Genomic DNA, 19,351 nt, shown 5'->3' on the forward strand with positions numbered 1-19,351 from the left:
CATTGAAAGCACCTAGTGGCCCTGACCATCACCAAAGGTACGCACATATAGGAGAAAGAGGCAAAATATTGCATAGCACCATCAGAGGTGTACGCGTTGCAGCTGGGGCTATCGCCGGCAGCTTGAGGCGTCTAGTCTATTGAAATCGCCTGGCTCAATGAGGTTAGTGATCCTTATCTAAGCTTTGCCATGATAGGCATCAAGTCTTGCTGCCCTAATATTGTTCTAGCCTGATTGGGCGCCGCTCCAGCCTTGTCCAGCCTTGTTTGCACTTCTCCACGGTCCCACCATCAATTAATTACCTTCCGTCATCGGCCCAAAAGAAAATTATCGACATTTACTGAGTCACTTGTACCAGGTTCGCTTGGAGTCCAATGCAATCTACCAATATGGCGGGGGACGACTCGAGTGAAGATCGCCTGAATTGGTGGACCTCGCTCCTACAAAACCAGACCCTATCTCCTCTGACGAGAGATTATCCAGAGGCGACATCGGGAAATGTGCACGATTGGGCCGTTGGTGCTGTCGAAGCCTCTTCGGCGCCGGCAAGCACGTCTCAAGCGTTGAAGAAATTGGGAAACTTGGGTCCTACAGTGACTGTACTGCAGACTGCCCTTGTTGTTCTCGTGAGCAGACTGACGGGCGATGAGGACATCAGCATCGGTGCCAACTCCGCAGAGAATGAACCGGCTTTCGTCTTGAGGACGTCGGTAACTGCCAATGAACCATTCTCGCAGTTGTACAAGAGGATAGCCGAGGTTTCGAATCAAGCTGTTGAAAGAACCGTCCCGCTTGATATACTCAAGTCTCGATTAAAAACATCCACGTTGTTTCGGTTTGCTGTCCTCAACACAACAGAAGACAAGTCCGATGGTGTGGCGGATATGAAGACGACAGATCTTGTCCTAAAGTACCGTCTTTCTCCTGCCGGCGACCTTTTCTTGACTGCTCGATACAATCAACTCTTGGTATCCAGTAACAGAATAAAGGGGTTTCTGGCCCAGTTCACCCATTTTCTCGAAACCGTCGCCGAGAATGTCGATGCGGCTATAGGTGGAATCGTGTTCGCGACAGAGGAAGAAAAGAAGTTGCTCCCAGATCCGACGAACGATCTCGAGTGGTCTTCCTTTCGTGGTGCCATCCACGACATTTTCTCCGCAAATGCAGAAGCTCACCCTGATCGCACCTGTGTGGTGGAAACCGCATCCGATGACGGGCCTGAAAGAAGTTTCACCTATCAACAGATACACGAGGCCTCCAATATTTTGGCTCACCACCTCGTCAACGCTGGCCTGGAACGGGGGGAAGTTGTCATGATATATTCGTATCGTGGAGTTGATCTCGTCGTAGCCGTGATGGGCACCTTGAAAGCTGGAGGCACCTTTTCCGTTCTGGACCCTGCTTACCCACCAGATCGACAAAATATCTACCTTGATGTTTCGAGACCACGAGCGCTTGTTGTCATAGACAAGGCTACCCAAGACGCTGGGGAGTTGTCGGAAAAGGTGAGAGGGTTTATCAAGGACAACCTAGACCTCAGAACAGAAGTACCGGCATTGCGACTGCAGGATGACGGCTTTCTGCAAGGTGGAGAGATACACGGCAAGGACGTCTTCGACTCTATCCGAGATAAAAAGGGCAAGGGGCCTGGTGTTGTTGTTGGACCAGATTCCACGCCTACGCTTTCCTTTACATCCGGCAGTGAAGGCCGGCCGAAGGGCGTCCGAGGTATGATTTGTGGTCCAAAGGGAGTATTTCGCGTGTTAACCAGCTTACAGGTCGACATTACTCACTTGCATTCTATTTCGACTGGATGGCAAAGACGTTCAACCTCTCCAACAAGGATAAATTCACAATGCTTAGCGGGATCGCTCACGACCCGATCCAACGAGATATGTTCACCCCGCTGTTCTTGGGTGCGCAGCTTCTAGTCCCATCTAAGAACGATATTCAGAATGAGCGTCTGGCAGAGTGGATGAAGAAATATGGTGCAACCGTGACTCACCTGACACCAGCCATGGGCCAGATCCTTGTTGGTGGTGCAACTGCACGTTTCGAGAAATTGCACCATGCCTTCTTCGTCGGCGATATTCTGATCAAACGAGATTGCCGATCTCTCCAAGACCTAGCCCCCAATGTGCGTATTGTAAACATGTACGGCACAACGGAAACTCAGCGAGCGGTCAGCTACTACGAGATCCCGAGTCAGAATGAGGATGGCGCTTTTTTGCTGAACATGAAGGATGTGATCCCCGCTGGGCGTGGCATGTATAATGTCCAGATGCTTGTGGTCAACCGATTCGACCGTACCAAAGTGTGTGCCGTCGGAGAGATTGGTGAGATTTATGTTCGAGCGTCAGGCCTAGCTGAAGGATACCTCGGGACACCGGAACTTACAAAGACCAAATTCGTTGAAAACTGGTTCCCTGGCCACGAAAGAGGACTCGAGTCAGACAAGGCTCGCTTTGAAGCAAAATATAAGAACGAGCCATGGGCCAAATATTACTTGGGACCTCGCGACCGGTTGTATCGAAGTGGAGACCTTGGACGATATACTCCGGAAGGAGACGTGGAATGCTCTGGCAGAGCAGACGACCAGGTCAAGATCCGGGGTTTCCGTATCGAATTGGGTGAAATCGACACACATCTGTCGCAGCATCCCTTGATACGTGAAAACGTCACACTCGTTCGAAGAGATAAGTTTGAGGAACAGACGTTGGTCAGCTACGTTGTACCTCAATTGCAAGCTTGGAGACAGTTCTTAACTGAAAAGGGTAAAGAAGATGAGCAGGATGACAACTCTCTGGTGAGCAGATTCCAGCGTTTCAGGTTACTTCAACAAGAGGTGCAGGAGTATCTCCGGACCAAATTGCCAGCATATGCCGTTCCATCGATCATCGTTCCCATGCGAGCCATGCCGCTCAATCCCAACGGCAAAATCGACAAGCCCAAGCTGCCGTTCCCCGACACGGCAATGCTATCTGCCAGCAGACGCCGCAAATCATCTACTCTTCAGCAGCTCACTGAAGGTGAATTTGCTTTGGCGCAAATATGGGCCAAGCTCGTACCTGGGCTTATCCCTAAGACCATTAAACCTACAGAATCGTTCTTTGAAATTGGTGGCGAGAGTATGAAGGCACAACAACTGGCATATCACGTACGACGTAGCCTCGGTGTGGATCTTGCAATTAGCAAGATCTACAACCGACCTACGCTGAAGGAAATGGCAGCCATAATCGATCAGATGAAGTCTGCTGATTCTCTGGAAGGTCGTTTGGAGGAGGACACAGATGCGAACCAGACCAATGGCGCCAAAGCTGAAGATTTCTACTCAGCAGATGCGGTGAAGATGGTCGAACAACTTCCAGAGTCCTTTTCTACTGTGTCCTCGACAGACCCTCCTTCAGAGCCCGTGGTGTTCCTGACAGGTGCGACGGGATTTCTAGGATCGTTCATCCTAAAAGACCTGCTTGACCGCCAGAGCCCTGCCGTGAAGAAAGTCATTGCGTTGGTGCGCGCCAAAGACGCAAGCGCTGGTCTCCAGCGCATACAAGCTACGTGTCAAGCTTACGGCGTCTGGAGCGACTCTTGGAAGACGCGAATTCAGTGTGTCGCAGGCAACCTCGGTCCGGCCAAATTCGGGTTGTCGGACGCGGAATACCAAAACATCGCCCAAGAAACTGATGTTGTCATCCACAACGGTGCTCAGGTTCATTGGATCAACACGTATGACATGCTCAAGCCACCTAACGTGCTGGGTACGATCGAGGCAGTCAAGCTTTGCGCAGAGGGCAAACCCAAGCTGTTTGCTTTTGTGTCGTCCACAAGCGTGCTAGACCACGAGCATTTTGTTGCTGAAAGCGAGCGAATTATTGCTGCTGGCGGTGAAGGCATCAGTGAGGCTGATGATCTCATGGGCAGCAGCAAGGGCCTTGGGACCGGCTACGGACAGACGAAGTGGGCCTCGGAGTATCTGGTCAGAGAAGCCGGACGGAGAGGACTGCGTGGTTCCATCATCAGAAGTGGTTACGTGCTGGGGTCGGCGAAGTCTGGCACCACAAACACTGATGATTTCCTGATACGAATGCTGAAAGGTTGCGTGCAACTGGGGACGCGGCCCAACATCAACAACTCAGTCAATATGGTTCCAGTCGATCATGTCGCAAGAACAGTGGTCGCAACGGCGTTCTTCCCAGCTGCCCCTAAGGGAGTCAGCGTCGCTCACATTACAGGCCATCCTCGTCTTCGTTTTGTAAGTGTGATCCATCTCATGACCGCTTTTCCGATGAAGAAAGGCTTGCTTCATCACTGATCAATTATGCATGTCGCCGTGACGAAGATTCCTTGCTGATGATTTGCAGAACCAATATCTCGCCGTCCTTCAAACGTACGGCTATAAAGCGGAATTGATCGATTATATCCCCTGGGCATCTTCACTCGAGAACTATGTGAGCAACAACACCGACTTTGCGCTCATGCCGTTGTTCACCTTTGTTGCCAATGATCTTCCGTCAAACACCAGAGCCCCAGAACTCGACGACAGCAACGCCGAGAAGTCTCTCTACGCGGATGCCAAGTGGACGGGAGAGGACGTCAGTGCTGGAGCAGGTGTCACGAAGAATGAAATCGGCAAAGTAAGTCGTCTTGATTTCAAGTTGCGGTGGAGCCTTGCTGCAATTCAATACTGACAGTGCTATAGTACCTTGCATATCTCGTAGAGATTGGCTTCCTTCCTGCTCCCAACGTGACGAGTGGTGATGTGAAGAGGCTGCCACCAGTCAATATCGGAGCCGAGCAACGCGCAGCTCTGGCCAGTGTTGGTGGCAGAGGAGGGTTGAGCTAGACAGTGCACATCACCCCACGACCATGTTACATATGCTGACGAAAACGATTGGAGAGGGAATAGGCAACCGCTAAGACGGTATATTTACGCTTAAATTAGCGAAATAGCTTCGCCAAAAGCAAAATGAATTCATGCAGTCCTAACGATGCGCTTACGTCGACTGCCAGAACGTTTTCCCGTGCCCAGTTGTTTAGGTTTTGCTTACATATGCGGCCGTCTCCCGGACTCCCTATACGCGCAAGCCTTGAAAATATGCTTCGTCCAGGAATGCCTCATCTTGCGTGGAAATTTGGTGCCCAACGTCGCCCATACTCACGCCAACTCAGGATCACTAGACCGGGTATTGGTAATCAGGCTCCCAATACACGGGGCGAAGCGTATAGCAAGCCTTCTTCATAAAACTCGCCAAGCGGAAGATCCAAGACCACTATTTCTCCCGTACTTCAGCACGAACCCGGGTTGGCCGTTTCTCAACACGAAAGGGCAAAGGCGACTAACTATTCTACTGACGCCATGGGAAAACTGTCACAAGAATCCAAGGCCGACCTGTACGAGCCCGATCCCAATTGGACGGCGTTCGCCGAAAAGAACGGGTACCTCAGTCCGGACGCATCAAGCAATGACTCCTTCGTTCTGAACGTCGAAGGCGACCGCGCAGCGGCGGCGGTGAGTGAAGCCGAATTCTCCAAAGCGCGTCCGTTGTCGTCTTTTGGCTACAGCTGGATCCTGTCCAACGTCACCGTCCGCGACGGAGCGTCCATCAGCGTCAAGATATCCTATCCTACCTCGGTCTCTCAGGAGGGCGCAACACCCACCAAGCTCCCCGTCCTCTTTGTTACTCACGGCGGCGGCTGGGTTCAAGGCACCCATGTCTCTGCAGAGTCATCGACCCTATGGCCCCTCTACGATCACTTCAAGCTTCTCATCGTGAGCGTCGAATACCGGCTCGCGCCCGAGCACTCCTTCCCCGTCTGGATGGACGACAGCTGGGACGTGCTAGAGCAGCTACTCTCCCACCCGGCGACGTTCCTCTCTTCAGCAGCAGCAGCAGCCGCCGCCGCTGGATCTGGAGATACAGCCGCGGCCCTGAAGAACGTGCAGCCCGACCTCGACAGAGTCATTCTGGTAGGGTCCTCGGCCGGCGGCGGCACGTCCGCTTATCTCTCGCAAGCGTGTCGGGACCGCGGCCTCCCAATCTACGGCGTCGTCCTCAACTACCCTCTTGTGTGCGACTACCGTCACCTGCCCGACGATTGCCGACTGAGTTACGAACAAGGCACCACCAACGCGGCACTGTCGTCCGGTGAGATGCGCGCGTTGTGGCACCTGTTGATCCCGTCGGCGACGGCCGGCACTGATCTCAAAGCGAGTCCGTTGTTGGGCAACCTCAAAGGTCTCGGGAAACACTTGGTCTTCGTTGCTGGCCACGATCCGCTGCGGGACGAAGCGCTGAAGTATGCTGAGATTCTGGAGCGAGAAGGATGCGACGTCCAGCTTTTCATTTACCCTGGTGTGCCTCACGGATTCACTGACGCATGGGAATTGGATGCCTCAAAGAGATTCGCTGAAGACTTTAGACGAGGGTTGAGCGGATGGCTTGGACACGATAAAGTACCGGGTAGCCAGTGAATTCTGCGTAGGTCAAAATGACTTATAAGTTTTATGTAGTTAGTGGTTCGATCTAGAAAAGCAACCTCGTTACTACGGTACCATGTTTACTTTGAGGGGCGTTACCTCTATCACATTCTACTATTCTCGCTTATCCAGACTCCAGCTTCTCCAGGCCATAGACCGTCGAAACTACAGCTGGCTATAAAGCATAAAACATTAAAATCATTACAACCTTTCATCGTCGCAAGCCAACGAATTTTCCAGCACTCGAAAGTACATTTCCACCGCCCTGCTGTGCCGCTCCCTGTGCCACCTCAGACGTCTTCCCGGCAGCTTGAGCTGCAGTCGTCCCAACACCCTTCGCGGCATCTTCTGCCTTTCCGCTCACGCTCTTTCCCGCGCCGACAGTCTTCTGGGCTGCTTGAGCTGCATTGGAAGTCGCGGATTTTCCTGCCCCTGTTGCTTTATCGACTGATCCTGATGGTAACTTGGACAATTTCGTGTGGATGGACTCAGCAGATGGCACGCCTTGTTCTCCCACACCTGCCGACGGCGACTTCGCACCAGATTGTTGCTGCTGCTGACTCGTCCTCCGTGGACCCAGCTTTGGAGGCTTCATTCGAAGTTGTCCCACACTCTCTTTGTCCACCTTTGGAGTCGGGGCCGACGCGGATGGAGTCTTGACAACTGAAGAGACACGCTCGAGTTTGTCCGCGGGAGGAGACCTGACTCCAGAAGAGACTCTCTCGACCTTTGCGGGTGGTGATTTCAAGCCTGACGGCGTTCGTTCCAGTTTGGCGGAGGGTAGTCCATCCAGCTTTGGCGGGCTTGGTTTCTCCGCTGCTTTTGAGGGCTTTTTTTTGTCCAACTTTGGACTATTTTCGGTGACGTTCCTCGACGACGATGCGCGTTTCTCCAGTTTTGGCGGTGCTTTCTTCTCACCGCCACTGCCAAAGCCGAGACGAGGTAGGCCGGGTAGATACGAGGCTGCTCGGGACGTGTATGTCTGACTTGCCTGGGGGGTATCTTGTGCTTGCGATGTTGCTGAGCTGGCTATCTTGCCGCCTGTGCTTGTCACTGTGTCCATGCCTTTCTGAGTCAATTGCCCTGTTGTCTTTGCGGCTTCCTGAGCATGGCTTACTGCGTTCTTGCCTCCGTCAGTAGCTTTACTGGTACCGGTGTCCACACCCTTCTGAAGCGTCTGGCCTGTGTTCTGTGCCGTTGTGCCCACTATGTCCGAGACGTCTCCGGCCTTGTCCTTGATAGGTTGCGGAGTGCGGTCATTCGCTTGATGGATGATAGGGGCCTCTCTTGCAGCTCGTCTCGAAGACTTCACAGCTGGATTGTCTTTCGGGTTGAGGGTGTTCTTCACAGTCGTTGTCACTGTGTCGGACAGCGTCCCTGTAGCTCCCTTGGCTGCAGACGCGGTGGTATTGGCCACATCAGACGCTGTAGTTGTGGCATTCTCGCCTTGCCCCGTGGCATCCTTTTGAGTCCCACGGCCTGCCCGCAAGGAGGACAGATAGGATGAAGCTTGCGAGATGTACCCTTGGCCCTGGTCCACTGTCCCTTTCCCTGTCTTTCCTACTTTATCTGTTGTCTTCTTGGTGTCGATGGGGCTATTCTGTGGAGCTGCAGTCCCAGCTGTGGTCGACGTGCTAGCATACGGCATGCTGGGCAAACTCCTGTATAGGCGCGTCGTAAGGGGTTCGACTGACCCTTGTGATGTCTTCATTGTCTGGTCAGTAGCTTCTCCTGCCGCCGACGAAGGGTCGTTGGTCATTCCCTGCACAGATCCTGTGATCTTCTTCACATCATCCGCGTTCGGCACCTGTGGTAAGTAGAAGTACTCGATCGCTCGAGTTACAAGGCTTTTCTTCGTTTGATCCCGAACCATCTTCTCCAGCTCGCTTGCCTCTGCTTCACCTTCGGCCTCCTGATCTTCGTTACCGCCACGACTCTCCCTCCTAATCATCCAACGTCGCTGGTTCTCCAGGCTCTCTTTCTTCTCCCGCTTCTCCATCTCGACGAGGGCCTCCTTTTCTCTATCCACTGCATCCATGTCGACATCCTCGAACCCGATCTTTTTCAGAATCGCCCCAATAAGATAGCGATACCTCTGGTGGCTGCTCACATCCTCACTCACGTCGAAATTCTCGACCCCGCTGAGAGCTTCTACCTTCTGCAGCCCGGCCACGCCGTACTGTACGGCGCTCGTTCTGTACATGAAGCCGAGCACGTAGTCGTTGACGCTAAACACGTTGACAAGACGGCCTGCAACCGCGCTCCTCAAGACACGCCAGTCGCTCGTATCACTCGGCGTTGGGCTTCCGATAAGAACGGCGTTCTCGACGATCTCAAACGCGCCCCGTCTCGCCAGGCTCGTGAGACACGTATACACGACTCTGGCACCGAGACTGTAGCCGACCAGAGTGACAGGTCGTTCTCCCTGTGCTCTCCTGACCAGCGCGTCCGCAAGGACCTCGCCCGCCTTGTCGGCGCGACTCTTTGCAACGCTGAACGGGTTATCAATGACCCTGGCGACCTTCATCAGCGCAACGGGCCACATGGCGCCGGCCAGATCGGCAAATATGGTCCGCTTGACAACCTCCTTCTGCGCATAACCCCACGCGGCCGACTGGACGACACCGTTCATCGCGTTGCCCAGGTTCAACAAGGCCTCCAGTTCCCATTTGAGCGCGAACACCTCGCTTCCAACACCAAGCACGCGCCACGGCTTGACCACCTCTTCCTTCTCCGTCAGCCATCCACTCACGCCGATCGTGACCCTCAGCTTATGGTCGTGCGCAGCTTGCTCAACGTCTTCGCACTTCTTCGTCTTCCCGCCCTTGCTGTTGTTCTTTCCGTCTCCGTCGCGTTGCATCTCTCCATCGTGATCATTATCGTCATACCTTCCGTGAACAGGCAAGAATCGAAAGTCCTCGACTTCCCTCGCGTATTGGTCCATCATCTGACCCGTCATGCGCCCACCGTACGCGCCGAACAATCCACCAACGAGTACCGTACTCCCCGCGACGCTCCCCAAATACGCCGCGGCGGAGGTCGCACCCAGGCCCAGGCCGCCCATCACGGAGCCCACGCCCGCGGCCACCAGAGGCGCAGCAAGCCCGCCGCTGACACCGAGGATGGCGGCGCCCGCTGCCGCCGCGATCGCGACCTTCTTCCGTCTCGCGTGCCTGTTGGCCTCGATCTTGGCCCTCATCGCCTCGTCCGCCGACGTCTCCATCTCCATCTCCCTCGCGTGCTCCAGCAGGCCCCGCGCCGTGGTGTACTCGTCCTGCTCGAACGTCTTGAGCGGCAGCTTCAGCGAGCGGGTCAGGTTGAGCATCAGCACGCGCGAGAAGGCGTTGTAGTGTTCCAGGCTGATGAGCAGGAGCAGGACGGAATGGAGGATCAACGTGCGCTCTTTCATGGTCATTTTCGTCAGTGGCGTTTTAGCCCCAGGGTAGAGGTCCTTGAACTTCAACAGCGCCGCAGCCCTGTCGCTGCGCGGGCCGACAGCAACTTGGCCCTTGACCACGTCGACTGGGACTCTGGGCGTCGCCGTCGCTGTCGCTGACAACGACCCCTCTCGTTCTGGAGTCTTACCGGCATCAGCGGCCGTAGCTGCCGTGGGCTGGGTTTTCTTGTTCTTCTTCACCTTCGAGGAGGAGGGCGAAGTGTTGACGGCCTCCCCGACGCGCATGATGACCTGTTCGCGCCACTCGTCGAAACACTTCAGCGCGTCGCTCTTCAGCGCTTTCATCCTATCCGTCGCCAGATCCCTGTCGGCCTCGTCCTTGAGTCTGCGCTCGCGGTCGTAGCTCGACACATCGGCGTGCGGGTCCGCGGCCATCATCTTCTCGTCCTCGCTCATCCCCTCGCGCAACAGAGCTCTGTTCAACCCGGCCGTCGAGTCGAAGTTGTCTTGGATCAACTTGCGCATCGACTCGGCCAGGTTGGCGACCAGGAGTGTCAGATCGGCCCTCTGGTTCTCGTTGAGGATGGTAGTCAGGTCGAGTCCATCTTGACCGTCGTCGTCTCCGTCGCCTCGAGGTCTGTCGTTGGAACTTTGACCATGGCGTTGTTTAATCTGGTGTTCTGGCATCTTCGGCCCCTGTGTTGACTGGCCTCCGTGTCCTTTCACCACTCAATATCTTGATTACCTTCTAACTACCCGGGGTACCTTCGGCAGTCAGTACAGGGTATAGGTATGTAGACGGGAAGATCCCGGGGCTTGGCAGCCTCGTGTGCGAACAAAACTCCAAAACAACCAGGTCTTCAGGAACTCTCGAAATGTCGACGTGCTGTCGATGACAGTCACCTGGGACTAGTCGACTGTCTATTCTGTAAGTGACCAGAAATGTGAGAAAGCAATGGGAGAGAAAGGGAGAACAGGTGTGGCGGTGCAAGCAACGCAACTTGGAAATGGGGAATACGAAATGCTGCAGATACATGACGTAGACTTGGCTGGCGATTTCAGGGATGTTCCCTGCAACATCCACCAAGTCCTGCCGCCAAAGATCCCCAAAGCTTGGAAACCAACAGAGACGATAAACGGGAAAAGGTCCAGGTAGGCAAGAAAAAGACAAAGAGAGCTGGTCGTACTGCAATTGGTGGTATCTCAATAGTTTCATTTCATTCGTCTTTCTGGGACCATGGGTACATTTTTCTCCGGCTGCCACAGAGACGAAACATTTTGTCACGGCATAATTTTCTGCAATAATGCAACGCCCTGTCCAGGTCTTTTGCCTGTCCAAGAACACCACGGCGCCATTCACCTGATGATGCATAGCCGAAAGTCATCGCATGAGAATGGATCAAAGAATCGTGCCGAATCTAATGAAAACGGTCAGCAAGCGCACATTCAAACCGCAGTAGAAGTCTGGTGAGACTTACCCAAACGTCTGTTTAATGCTGCGCACATAGTATCCCTCCCAATTCCGTTGAACCACCTCTTCTTGGCCCACCGGAACTCCAGTCCAAGTAACGCGCATGTTGGTCACTCGGTCCACGTCGTTTTGGTCGAAGAAGATTTCCTGAGTGCTCATATGCCCTTCTGGCCATTGTGCTAGCCTCCACTTTTGCACAATCTTCTTCGGCGGCTCCAGCGTCACAAACTCTCCCGACACGTTACCATCGAAAATGGCAAATTTGGCACCTGGCTTTGCACCCTCAAACACCCGCGGAGGAGCTCGAGTAAAAGCCGCGAGACGTTGAGGATCTGTAAATGTCTGGTACATCTCTTCTGCCGTTGTTCGGAATTCGTCTGTTGCCGTGACTGTTGTCGTATTGACGGAAGATTTGCCGGTGGTTGTTGTGGTCGTGGTGTTTGAGGGAATAGGAGTTCGTTCTCTCTCGGGATGCCACGTTGGTGTCGCGAACCCGCTTGAAGGATTGGAACCAGGCGCGTGTTGTAAATCTTTTCCATGCTCTTTGATCAGAGCGGGCCCAAGACTTGAAAAGACCTTTCGGAGTTCAGGGGTGAGTTTCGACCGTACTAAGTCTTTGACTGGTTGTTTCTCTTTTGTTTCGGAGTAAATGTCTATCTCGAACTGTTAAGATGTCAGCGGGGCTGCCGCGGATCTAGGTCTCGGGTATAGGAACGTACAACGTACTCGTCTGGTTCCGTGTCGTACGCGCACTCTGGAACCCGAATACTTCCACTAACGTCTGTGCCATCTGCTGTCTTGCCTGCGTCCACTGTTAGGGCTTGTTCCCCAACGGCACAAATAGGCGACATTGGCTCGTACCTTCGTATTGAAGTTGTAATACAACGTCGAAAATCGTAATAACTTTGCCCTTCCTTTGGCTCACCTCCACATCACCGTCCATGGACACCAGTTTAGTGATCTGGGCGGAAACGCCATCTTGCTCGGCCGAAAGCTTCTTGCTCTCTGTCTCTAGATAGTCCTTGGCCCACTGTCCCGCATCTTTCATCACCCAGTGCCAGTTGTTTGGGTTGTGGAGAACCATGAGGAAATGTCGATGGTGAGGGGAGACGGAGTGTCAAGTAGACGAGCTGAGGAGCAGTTCTATTTCTAAAACAAATCAGTGAACGAGTCCACAGAAACGGAGGATCATATATATGTGGTAGACAAGGAATTTCAGAGGGTAGGCATGTAGCCATATAAAGCTGATCCGCATGTAAAGAGTACAAGTCTTCTCAGACTGGTGCCAGCTGGAGTCTCATCATGTAATTAGGTAGGGAAACCGCAAACTATACGTACCTCTTGCGCACAAATAGGAGCGAAGGGAAGAGCAGTGTCGTTCGTTGCGTTCACTTCGTGGAAATCGTAAGAATCGTGAAAAAGTCCGCTCTACATAGAAATGTCATTCCAGTAGCACCGAAACATCTAGAAATTGAGAAGCCGTTTCGGTACTTGCCAAGAGGAAAGGAAAGTATTGCGAGATCCGCCCCGGATCACGTGCTCCCTAGTTTTGGAAGCCGGCCATACTCGTACATTCTTTCCCTCTCTCGGAGAGCCATGTCCCATGGCTGCACAAGTACGTCCACACCCTCTTCTGGAAAAGGATGACAGTTCATGCGAGATCATCGTTCTTTGGTCAGACCGAGGAGTAGTCATTATAGCACAATCTCTTCGGCGTTGCGGGCTCCTTTCCGCTTTTTGGTACCATACCTGTATGTCTAGGTACGCTGGATCTCGACTTACAGCACGCGACCAAGAGGCCATGGAATAAGCTGCAGAGAAGCTTCAAACACAAAACTGGCCCTGGGGAGAAAACCCAAGTACATGGATTCTCGATTGAAAGCTTCTTTCTCTATATAGATCGGGCCTTTTGCAGCCTGACTAATGTCCCGCTCTTGCAGCCCCAAGAAATGGACGAGAGCCCGGTGATTTGCCCATTTTCCAGCTTGTGAAGAAGCTTCAAAGAGAGAGGACGAGTATGGCAATGTCGAACGCCAGGGAACGCCAGAGGATATCTTGCTTCCACTCCCTTGCGCCGTTCCGACCCCCAGTGAGCGAGCGTGGCATTTACCGATACTGTCGAAAGGCACCCACGGTCAGTCTCTTGCTTCTACGATCCACACATACACGGCAGATGCAAGCCCTCACCTTCTTGAAGCCAATCTGCTCTGCTTTTTCTCTGAAAGCCTGTCGCGACATGTTCAAGCCGTATTTTCGAATGATACCGGAATGCTTTTTATCGCCGTTCACCCGACTAGACGACAAGGGTTGTTCAGTCAGTGCTCATCCCGACCTTGTCAATGGACATGGAGGGTACAACTCACCAGCCGCGAGAGCCTTTGCCGTAGGTACGAGGTCGTGAATAGTGGACTGATTCGTGAGACATGGTTCGAGAATGGACGACTTCCTGATCGCGAATTGTTGCCAGCACGCAAGTATGTAAGTCAGCAATGTTGCAGATTTTATTGTTGCGGGTACTTGGGTCCTTTTAATCCATGAGATAGTCCTTCCTGTAGGGAGTATCACTTCGAATCTTAAGGTACTCAGTTTCGCCTTGGCATTGAGACCCCCGCTACAGTCGGGAGGTACAGGTACGTCTACATTCCGACTCGCGAACAAAAGTCAATCTTGTGGGACGTTGACCAATTGCCGACGTAAGGCACGCAGAAGACCCCTTCCAAAGAATGTCAAGGGGAAATTTCCTATGATCCGGCGTGTTGAATGTGGCCTATGAAGGCAACGAGGCTGTGATTGACACGATACGAGCACAGCGCATGTTCCTGCTAAGCCACGTGAAGTACATCGGGAGAAAGAATGACGCGAAGAGTACACCCTCTTATTTTCGGGTGGGTTCCAGGCTGTCTACCTGTTCGATTTGAAGACGCTCAAATGCCTCGCAATTAAGAGCACTTAGTTGTGCAGAGCGCTTCCTGGTAAACATGCAATAGTGGAAGAAAATAATCCTTCGCCCTTGAGTCCTCCAGCAAAACACCACTTCTCCTTGCCTGATGGACGTCCGGTCCTCATGATTTTCCCATTGGTCTTCTTCGTACACTCCCTTCCATAAGAGCAGATTTCGTCGGCCGTTCAGCGAGCATTTTCGACGTACTCGGCACTTGGCTTCTCATACTTTGCGCAGAAGAAACGTTCACTGTTTCGTGACAACCAATTCGTGAACTTGAGCAGCTCGGCTTTCAAACGCGCAACTTGATCTTGATCCAGGTTGGTTTGAGCAGCAATCTCCGGCATGTTGGCTATACGAGGTTAGTGAACATGCGGCAAAAAGTGAAGCCGATGGCAGGGAACACTTACTGAGCATCCTAGCGACGAATTCGCCGCCGTAGCAGTCTCCTGGGCCTTTTCCTTCCCATTCGGGGTATTTGCCAGACTCCCATAGCTTGCGCATCTGTCATCAATCATTAGCCCTCAGAAACACAAGATGTGATGGAATACAACCGACCTCTGCTAGCTGCGGGCGCTCAAAGCGATACAACAACAATTTTCCAACAGTCTTTTCAAAATAAATCTTCAATCCAGCGACGAACTCCTCCAGGATGTCAGCTTCCGCAGAGCCGATCATACGATTTCGCTTTTCTTCATTGAAATACTCGTCGAAGATGAAGTTGGCTGGGGTCTTGCTGGGAAGCGGGACGAGAAGCATCGACTTGGTGACGTTTTCCCAATCATCGACTAGGAGGTTTTTCAGGTGGTCGGGGATAGTAAATCGAATCGAGGGGCGGTTGTAAAAGGCATCTTCCTGTGATACAGCAAAGCACTTGTCAGGGTCGAGCTCTAGATGGGGCAAAGGAAAAAAGAAAAAGAAGCTCCGTGTTCAGCAAATGTGTTGAAGGTATTCAGGGTTTCTCCGGGAGATATTCGATTAGGGTCCAGTTGTGAAGCTTCTGACATCCAACAGCGTTCCAGACATATTAAGGGTGTGTAAAAAGAAAGTTGCATGTCGATACGAGAATTTGGTGCTTGCTTTCAACGTCGGTCATACGTGCCATAGAACTGCTTGTGGATTATGCGGCTTGGGTCTGAACATGGGGAGCATGCAATTGATACGCTGTGTTCAAGGGGCCAGCAAACAGAGGAAATCAGTGACGAGCTAGCCTGGGCCTTGCTGCGAGCTTCAGCGTCTCGGTCGGCGTGAGGGACGATAAGCAGCGTCGACCATGCCGCTAGATCGCCAGCGCCGGTCGACTGCAGGGTCTCGGGTTCGTGATGCTTTACTACCCATAAGGGAAGATCGGGCAGACGGCTCTGAGAGTGCACGGTGAGGAGGAGTCCAATCACTTTCAGGGTCAGTGATAGTTGCGTCTGAGTCGACCTCAGTGATTGTGGCATCTGAATCATCCTGACTGGCTGTCGTAGATGGAAGCGGAGGTGCAGGTCTGCCGCCGGTTTGCCTTCTAACAGAGCGAATGAAGTCATTGACAGTCTCTCTCTCTTCCCTAGTCTCGTCACTGAGATCCTTATCGTCGGCAGGCTGAACAGGCTGAGATGCACGGTTGGGCTCTGAGCGACGCTGATGTAACTGGGGTTTGTCATGGGTAGCTGCTACGGCAGGCGCTTTCTGCAAGGATGTATCTTGATTTGCCTTCGAAAATTTCGACTTTTCGGATGATGTTTCCACTTCGACGATTCTTCCTGGCCGTGTCTCTTTCAATGGTTTTCTGGCTGCTGTCTTCGGCTTCGTAGATGCTGCTGCATGACGAGGACTGGGGGCGGGTGCTTGAAGCTGATCCGAGGAAGGTCTGGCACGTCTGGTGTTTCTGGGGACAGTGGTAGTTGGTTTCGTCGCTGGCCAAGCATGAGGTTTGCGGGTGCTCTGCCTACCAGGGGTTGTTGTGTTTGAAGGCCCTGATGTTTTTGCAGAGGTTCGTGCCTTTGCAGGGGCTCGTATTTTGGTAGGGGCTCGTGCCTTGGTAGCTGCTGATGCCTTTGAAGGTGCACGTGTCTTTGTGGATCCTCGCGGCTTTGTAGGTCTCAAGGGCTTTGCAGGTCCAGAGGTCTTTGAAGGTCCCAACAAACGAGAGTTCGCCTGGACGGCTGCACGGCGTGGGACATAAGGCGTCAGGTCAAGACTTGGATTGTCACCAAGGACAGGGTCTCTTCGCTTCTTTCTCTGGACCACTGCTTCGCCATTGCTGGTTGCGGAGCTGCCATCCATCTTGTCTTGCGGTTGCAAAAATCACAGTGCACAATGTTTTCTTTGAACGAGTCCGTCACTTTTGTGTGTACCAGAAGGCGTGTGTTAATATTCTGGGGATCTTTCTCCTTGCTCAAGCAGGTCCGTGGTCCTCTAGGCTCAGAGTCCGTAGAGAGTACGAGTTGGTTCACGAAGAGAGGTCCACGGGAAACGGGTATCCAAGACAGGGCAAGGTCCTCCTCACGACAACGAGCCAGTGACGGCTGCACGGGGTTTGGGACTCACACACCTTCTCGATGTCGTTATCTCTGGCACGCTTGGTGCCTCTCCCACCGGCAGGAACAGACGACGTCCGTTCTTCGCTGCCTCGGCCTGATCCGAATTCCGAACCTTGGCCACGACGGGTTTTGCCTGTTGCCTTTGGTTGTGCTTTGGTCACAGCTGCGGTGGCCTCGCGTCTCAGATTGGCTGCGAGTTCGCGATTGTCGTCTGTGAGTTTGCGCAGGCGATCCTGAGGCACCCAGTCGTCCCAGCTAGACGGGATATTGTCAGCGATTTCCTTTTCCGGGCTCGACAGGGTTCTATCTCGATGAACGGAGTGGGTTTGTGTGCAGTGTTTAGCGGTGGAAGTGGTAGACGCGACGCGACAGGGAGAAGTGCCGCCGGTAAACACATCGTTTGGTGGTGAAGGGCGGTCACGAGGTGCCGCTCACGGCTACTGGACCGTCGCGATCAGGTGCAGCGAGTGCCAGGCAGTGCAGCCTTGTATCACCAGGAAGGGACGCGTAAGACGCAGTGAAATTGGGCGGTGACAAAACTTACGTATTCTTCCATCCTTTGTAATGGACTCGATATTCGTGTGCTGAGGTCTTGTCTTTCGGGTCGACTCGCCGGACTTCCAGCACCTTAGCTTCATAGAGCAGTTCTCCATGGAAACATAAGGCCTTTTCGTCTTTCTGATACATCGGCTTCGTCTCTGATGACTGCGGCGGCATGGTGATTCAAGGGATATGCGTTGAAGTTTGCGAAAAGATGAAAGGAGGTGACGGAAGGAAAAATCCAACCCTGCGCCCTCAACAAGAGAAAGCTTGCGCAAGTGCTATCAAACTGCCATTGAATACAATGAGCTCGACCTCAAACCGAAGAACAGTGAATTGATCGAGATGGCGTTAGAAGACTTGAGGATACAATTCAGGATGAGTTGGTGGTTACAGATTGAGCCTCAGACGGTGCTTCACTTTCTCAAAGACCCCTGAGCTCTGATTGGCTCGTCGCGACGCGTTCCCAATGCCACTTTACACCACGCCCTCAACCTCATTTCCACGTTCTATGTGAACAGCCTAGCAAAAGCCCAGCTACAGCCATCATTGTGTAGGCTTCAGAGAGAAAAGTATACACTCACACGCCGATTATTGCCAGTAGAAGAAATTCACTCACGGCACCCCAAATCGCCAAACCCTGGCTCGCTCTCTGTCAGCTGCCTCAGCAAAGAACTGTCCAGCCTGGTGTTTCAGGCGCCAAATCGACAACGTTCAATGCCCTGAATGGTTTCGTGAATCAGTTCAATTGGATTAGTGGAATTTCTCGTCAAAATCTGAAGCCCACGCCTCCGACCGGGGAAGACCGCCAACGACGAGCAAGACGTTGACCAGCTAGACCTGCAGTCCTTTCATCACAAAAACCCCATAGTCATCGGTGGCACTACCGAGACGTTTACCCTCGGAATTGACATCTCGCGGAGACTCCATTTGACTACCGTACCCTGCAGTCATTGAGCGAGTGTCTTGAACGATTCCGACCGGATCTAGTTCGTACTGGCCCGGGACATTCCAACACGACAGCGTGTCTAGGTGCCTTGGGTACTCTTTGACTCCTCAGTATCCCGCATCAGCACCACTCGACCAGGACTGTTATGGTACTTCATCACCGATAACCGACGAAGCCATGCCACCGCCAAACGAGCATCAGATCCTAACGTCCTACCTGCTCCACCCGTCTCCCTTGCCCACCATCCTCCCCTACACGTCTTTCCAATCGCTCTTCCCATCCGCGACGAGTCGGACGCACACAGACCTCAAACCTTTCTACCGCCATCTCCAATCGCAGCGCGACAGCACACTCGACGACATCCGGCGCCGCATCCGAGAGGAATGCCGAAGCAGCACATCCCTGGCGGCCCGTCTCGCGCGACAGATCAGAAGGGAAGAACAATCGGAGAAGCCGACGTCTCGAAAACGCAAGCGCTCTGCCCCCCGCCGCCGCCGCCGCGACGACGCCTCGGACGCCGCAGCAGCAGCAGCAGCATCCTCATCATCACCATCATCAGACCCGGAATCCGAAGATGCTCGCGTCATGAAATCCGACGCCGACGACGACGACAGCGACACAGACGCGGCCGCCGAGACGACTGACCAGGTCGAACAAGACCTGGACGCCCGCCTGCACGGACCGCACGGCTCGACGCTCCCTTCAACCACGGCCAGACAGAACCACGGCGCGACGTCGCTTCTTGACGCAATGAAGAAGGCGGGTTCCGAGCTTGAAGATGAGATAGCGTCTCTCGAAGCCCAGATCGCCGCCGCCCGCGCCCAGTGCGAAGATAGGATAGGCAACCTGAGCGATTTGCGATATGGACGCTTCGCCCAAAGCCGCGTCGGCGGACAGGACGGTGGAGATGGACACGACGGCACGGCAACGTCGCGGCAACAGGAACAACAGCAACAGGGGATCGAGAAGGACGTGGTCGATGCCCTCGCCGACTTTCGGGCACGGTTGCAGACTGTGTGAATTGGATTCCGCTACTCTCTACGGAGT

General features: G+C 53.4%; 7 protein-coding genes across 7 annotated transcripts; 3 read left to right on the plus strand and 4 right to left on the minus strand.

Moving 5' to 3' along the window:
• Positions 1-389: 389 nt before the first annotated feature.
• On the plus strand, positions 390-4,843 carry PV08_05695 (L-aminoadipate-semialdehyde dehydrogenase; the record flags this gene model as incomplete). Its single annotated transcript, XM_016380035.1, has 4 exons — positions 390-1,728; positions 1,779-4,252; positions 4,362-4,634; positions 4,700-4,843. The coding sequence occupies 4 exons, from the start codon at positions 390-392 to the stop codon at positions 4,841-4,843; spliced, it is 4,230 nt and encodes a 1,409-aa protein (XP_016235862.1).
• Positions 4,844-5,356: 513 nt separating this feature from the next.
• On the plus strand, positions 5,357-6,472 carry PV08_05696 (uncharacterized protein; the record flags this gene model as incomplete). The annotated part of the gene is made up of 1 exon (XM_016380036.1): positions 5,357-6,472. The coding sequence occupies one exon, from the start codon at positions 5,357-5,359 to the stop codon at positions 6,470-6,472; it is 1,116 nt and encodes a 371-aa protein (XP_016235863.1).
• Positions 6,473-6,689: 217 nt separating this feature from the next.
• PV08_05697 (uncharacterized protein) lies at positions 6,690-10,562 on the minus strand (the record flags this gene model as incomplete). Its single annotated transcript, XM_016380037.1, has 1 exon — positions 6,690-10,562. The coding sequence occupies one exon, from the start codon at positions 10,560-10,562 to the stop codon at positions 6,690-6,692; it is 3,873 nt and encodes a 1,290-aa protein (XP_016235864.1).
• Positions 10,563-11,349: 787 nt separating this feature from the next.
• Positions 11,350-12,430, minus strand: PV08_05698 (uncharacterized protein; the record flags this gene model as incomplete). The annotated part of the gene is made up of 3 exons (XM_016380038.1): positions 11,350-12,009; positions 12,066-12,148; positions 12,208-12,430. The coding sequence occupies 3 exons, from the start codon at positions 12,428-12,430 to the stop codon at positions 11,350-11,352; spliced, it is 966 nt and encodes a 321-aa protein (XP_016235865.1).
• A 1,022-nt stretch (positions 12,431-13,452) lies between these two features.
• PV08_05699 (uncharacterized protein) lies at positions 13,453-13,771 on the minus strand (the record flags this gene model as incomplete). Its single annotated transcript, XM_016380039.1, has 2 exons — positions 13,453-13,639; positions 13,710-13,771. The coding sequence occupies 2 exons, from the start codon at positions 13,769-13,771 to the stop codon at positions 13,453-13,455; spliced, it is 249 nt and encodes an 82-aa protein (XP_016235866.1).
• Positions 13,772-14,472: 701 nt separating this feature from the next.
• On the minus strand, positions 14,473-17,532 carry PV08_05700 (uncharacterized protein; the record flags this gene model as incomplete). The annotated part of the gene is made up of 5 exons (XM_016380040.1): positions 14,473-14,639; positions 14,698-14,791; positions 14,846-15,142; positions 16,827-17,070; positions 17,360-17,532. The coding sequence occupies 5 exons, from the start codon at positions 17,530-17,532 to the stop codon at positions 14,473-14,475; spliced, it is 975 nt and encodes a 324-aa protein (XP_016235867.1).
• Positions 17,533-18,481: 949 nt separating this feature from the next.
• On the plus strand, positions 18,482-19,324 carry PV08_05701 (uncharacterized protein; the record flags this gene model as incomplete). The annotated part of the gene is made up of 1 exon (XM_016380041.1): positions 18,482-19,324. The coding sequence occupies one exon, from the start codon at positions 18,482-18,484 to the stop codon at positions 19,322-19,324; it is 843 nt and encodes a 280-aa protein (XP_016235868.1).
• Positions 19,325-19,351: the final 27 nt, after the last annotated feature.

This window comes from Exophiala spinifera (assembly GCF_000836115.1).
Source record: "Exophiala spinifera strain CBS 89968 unplaced genomic scaffold supercont1.4, whole genome shotgun sequence".
NCBI classification, from domain to species: Eukaryota; Fungi; Ascomycota; class Eurotiomycetes; order Chaetothyriales; family Herpotrichiellaceae; genus Exophiala; species Exophiala spinifera.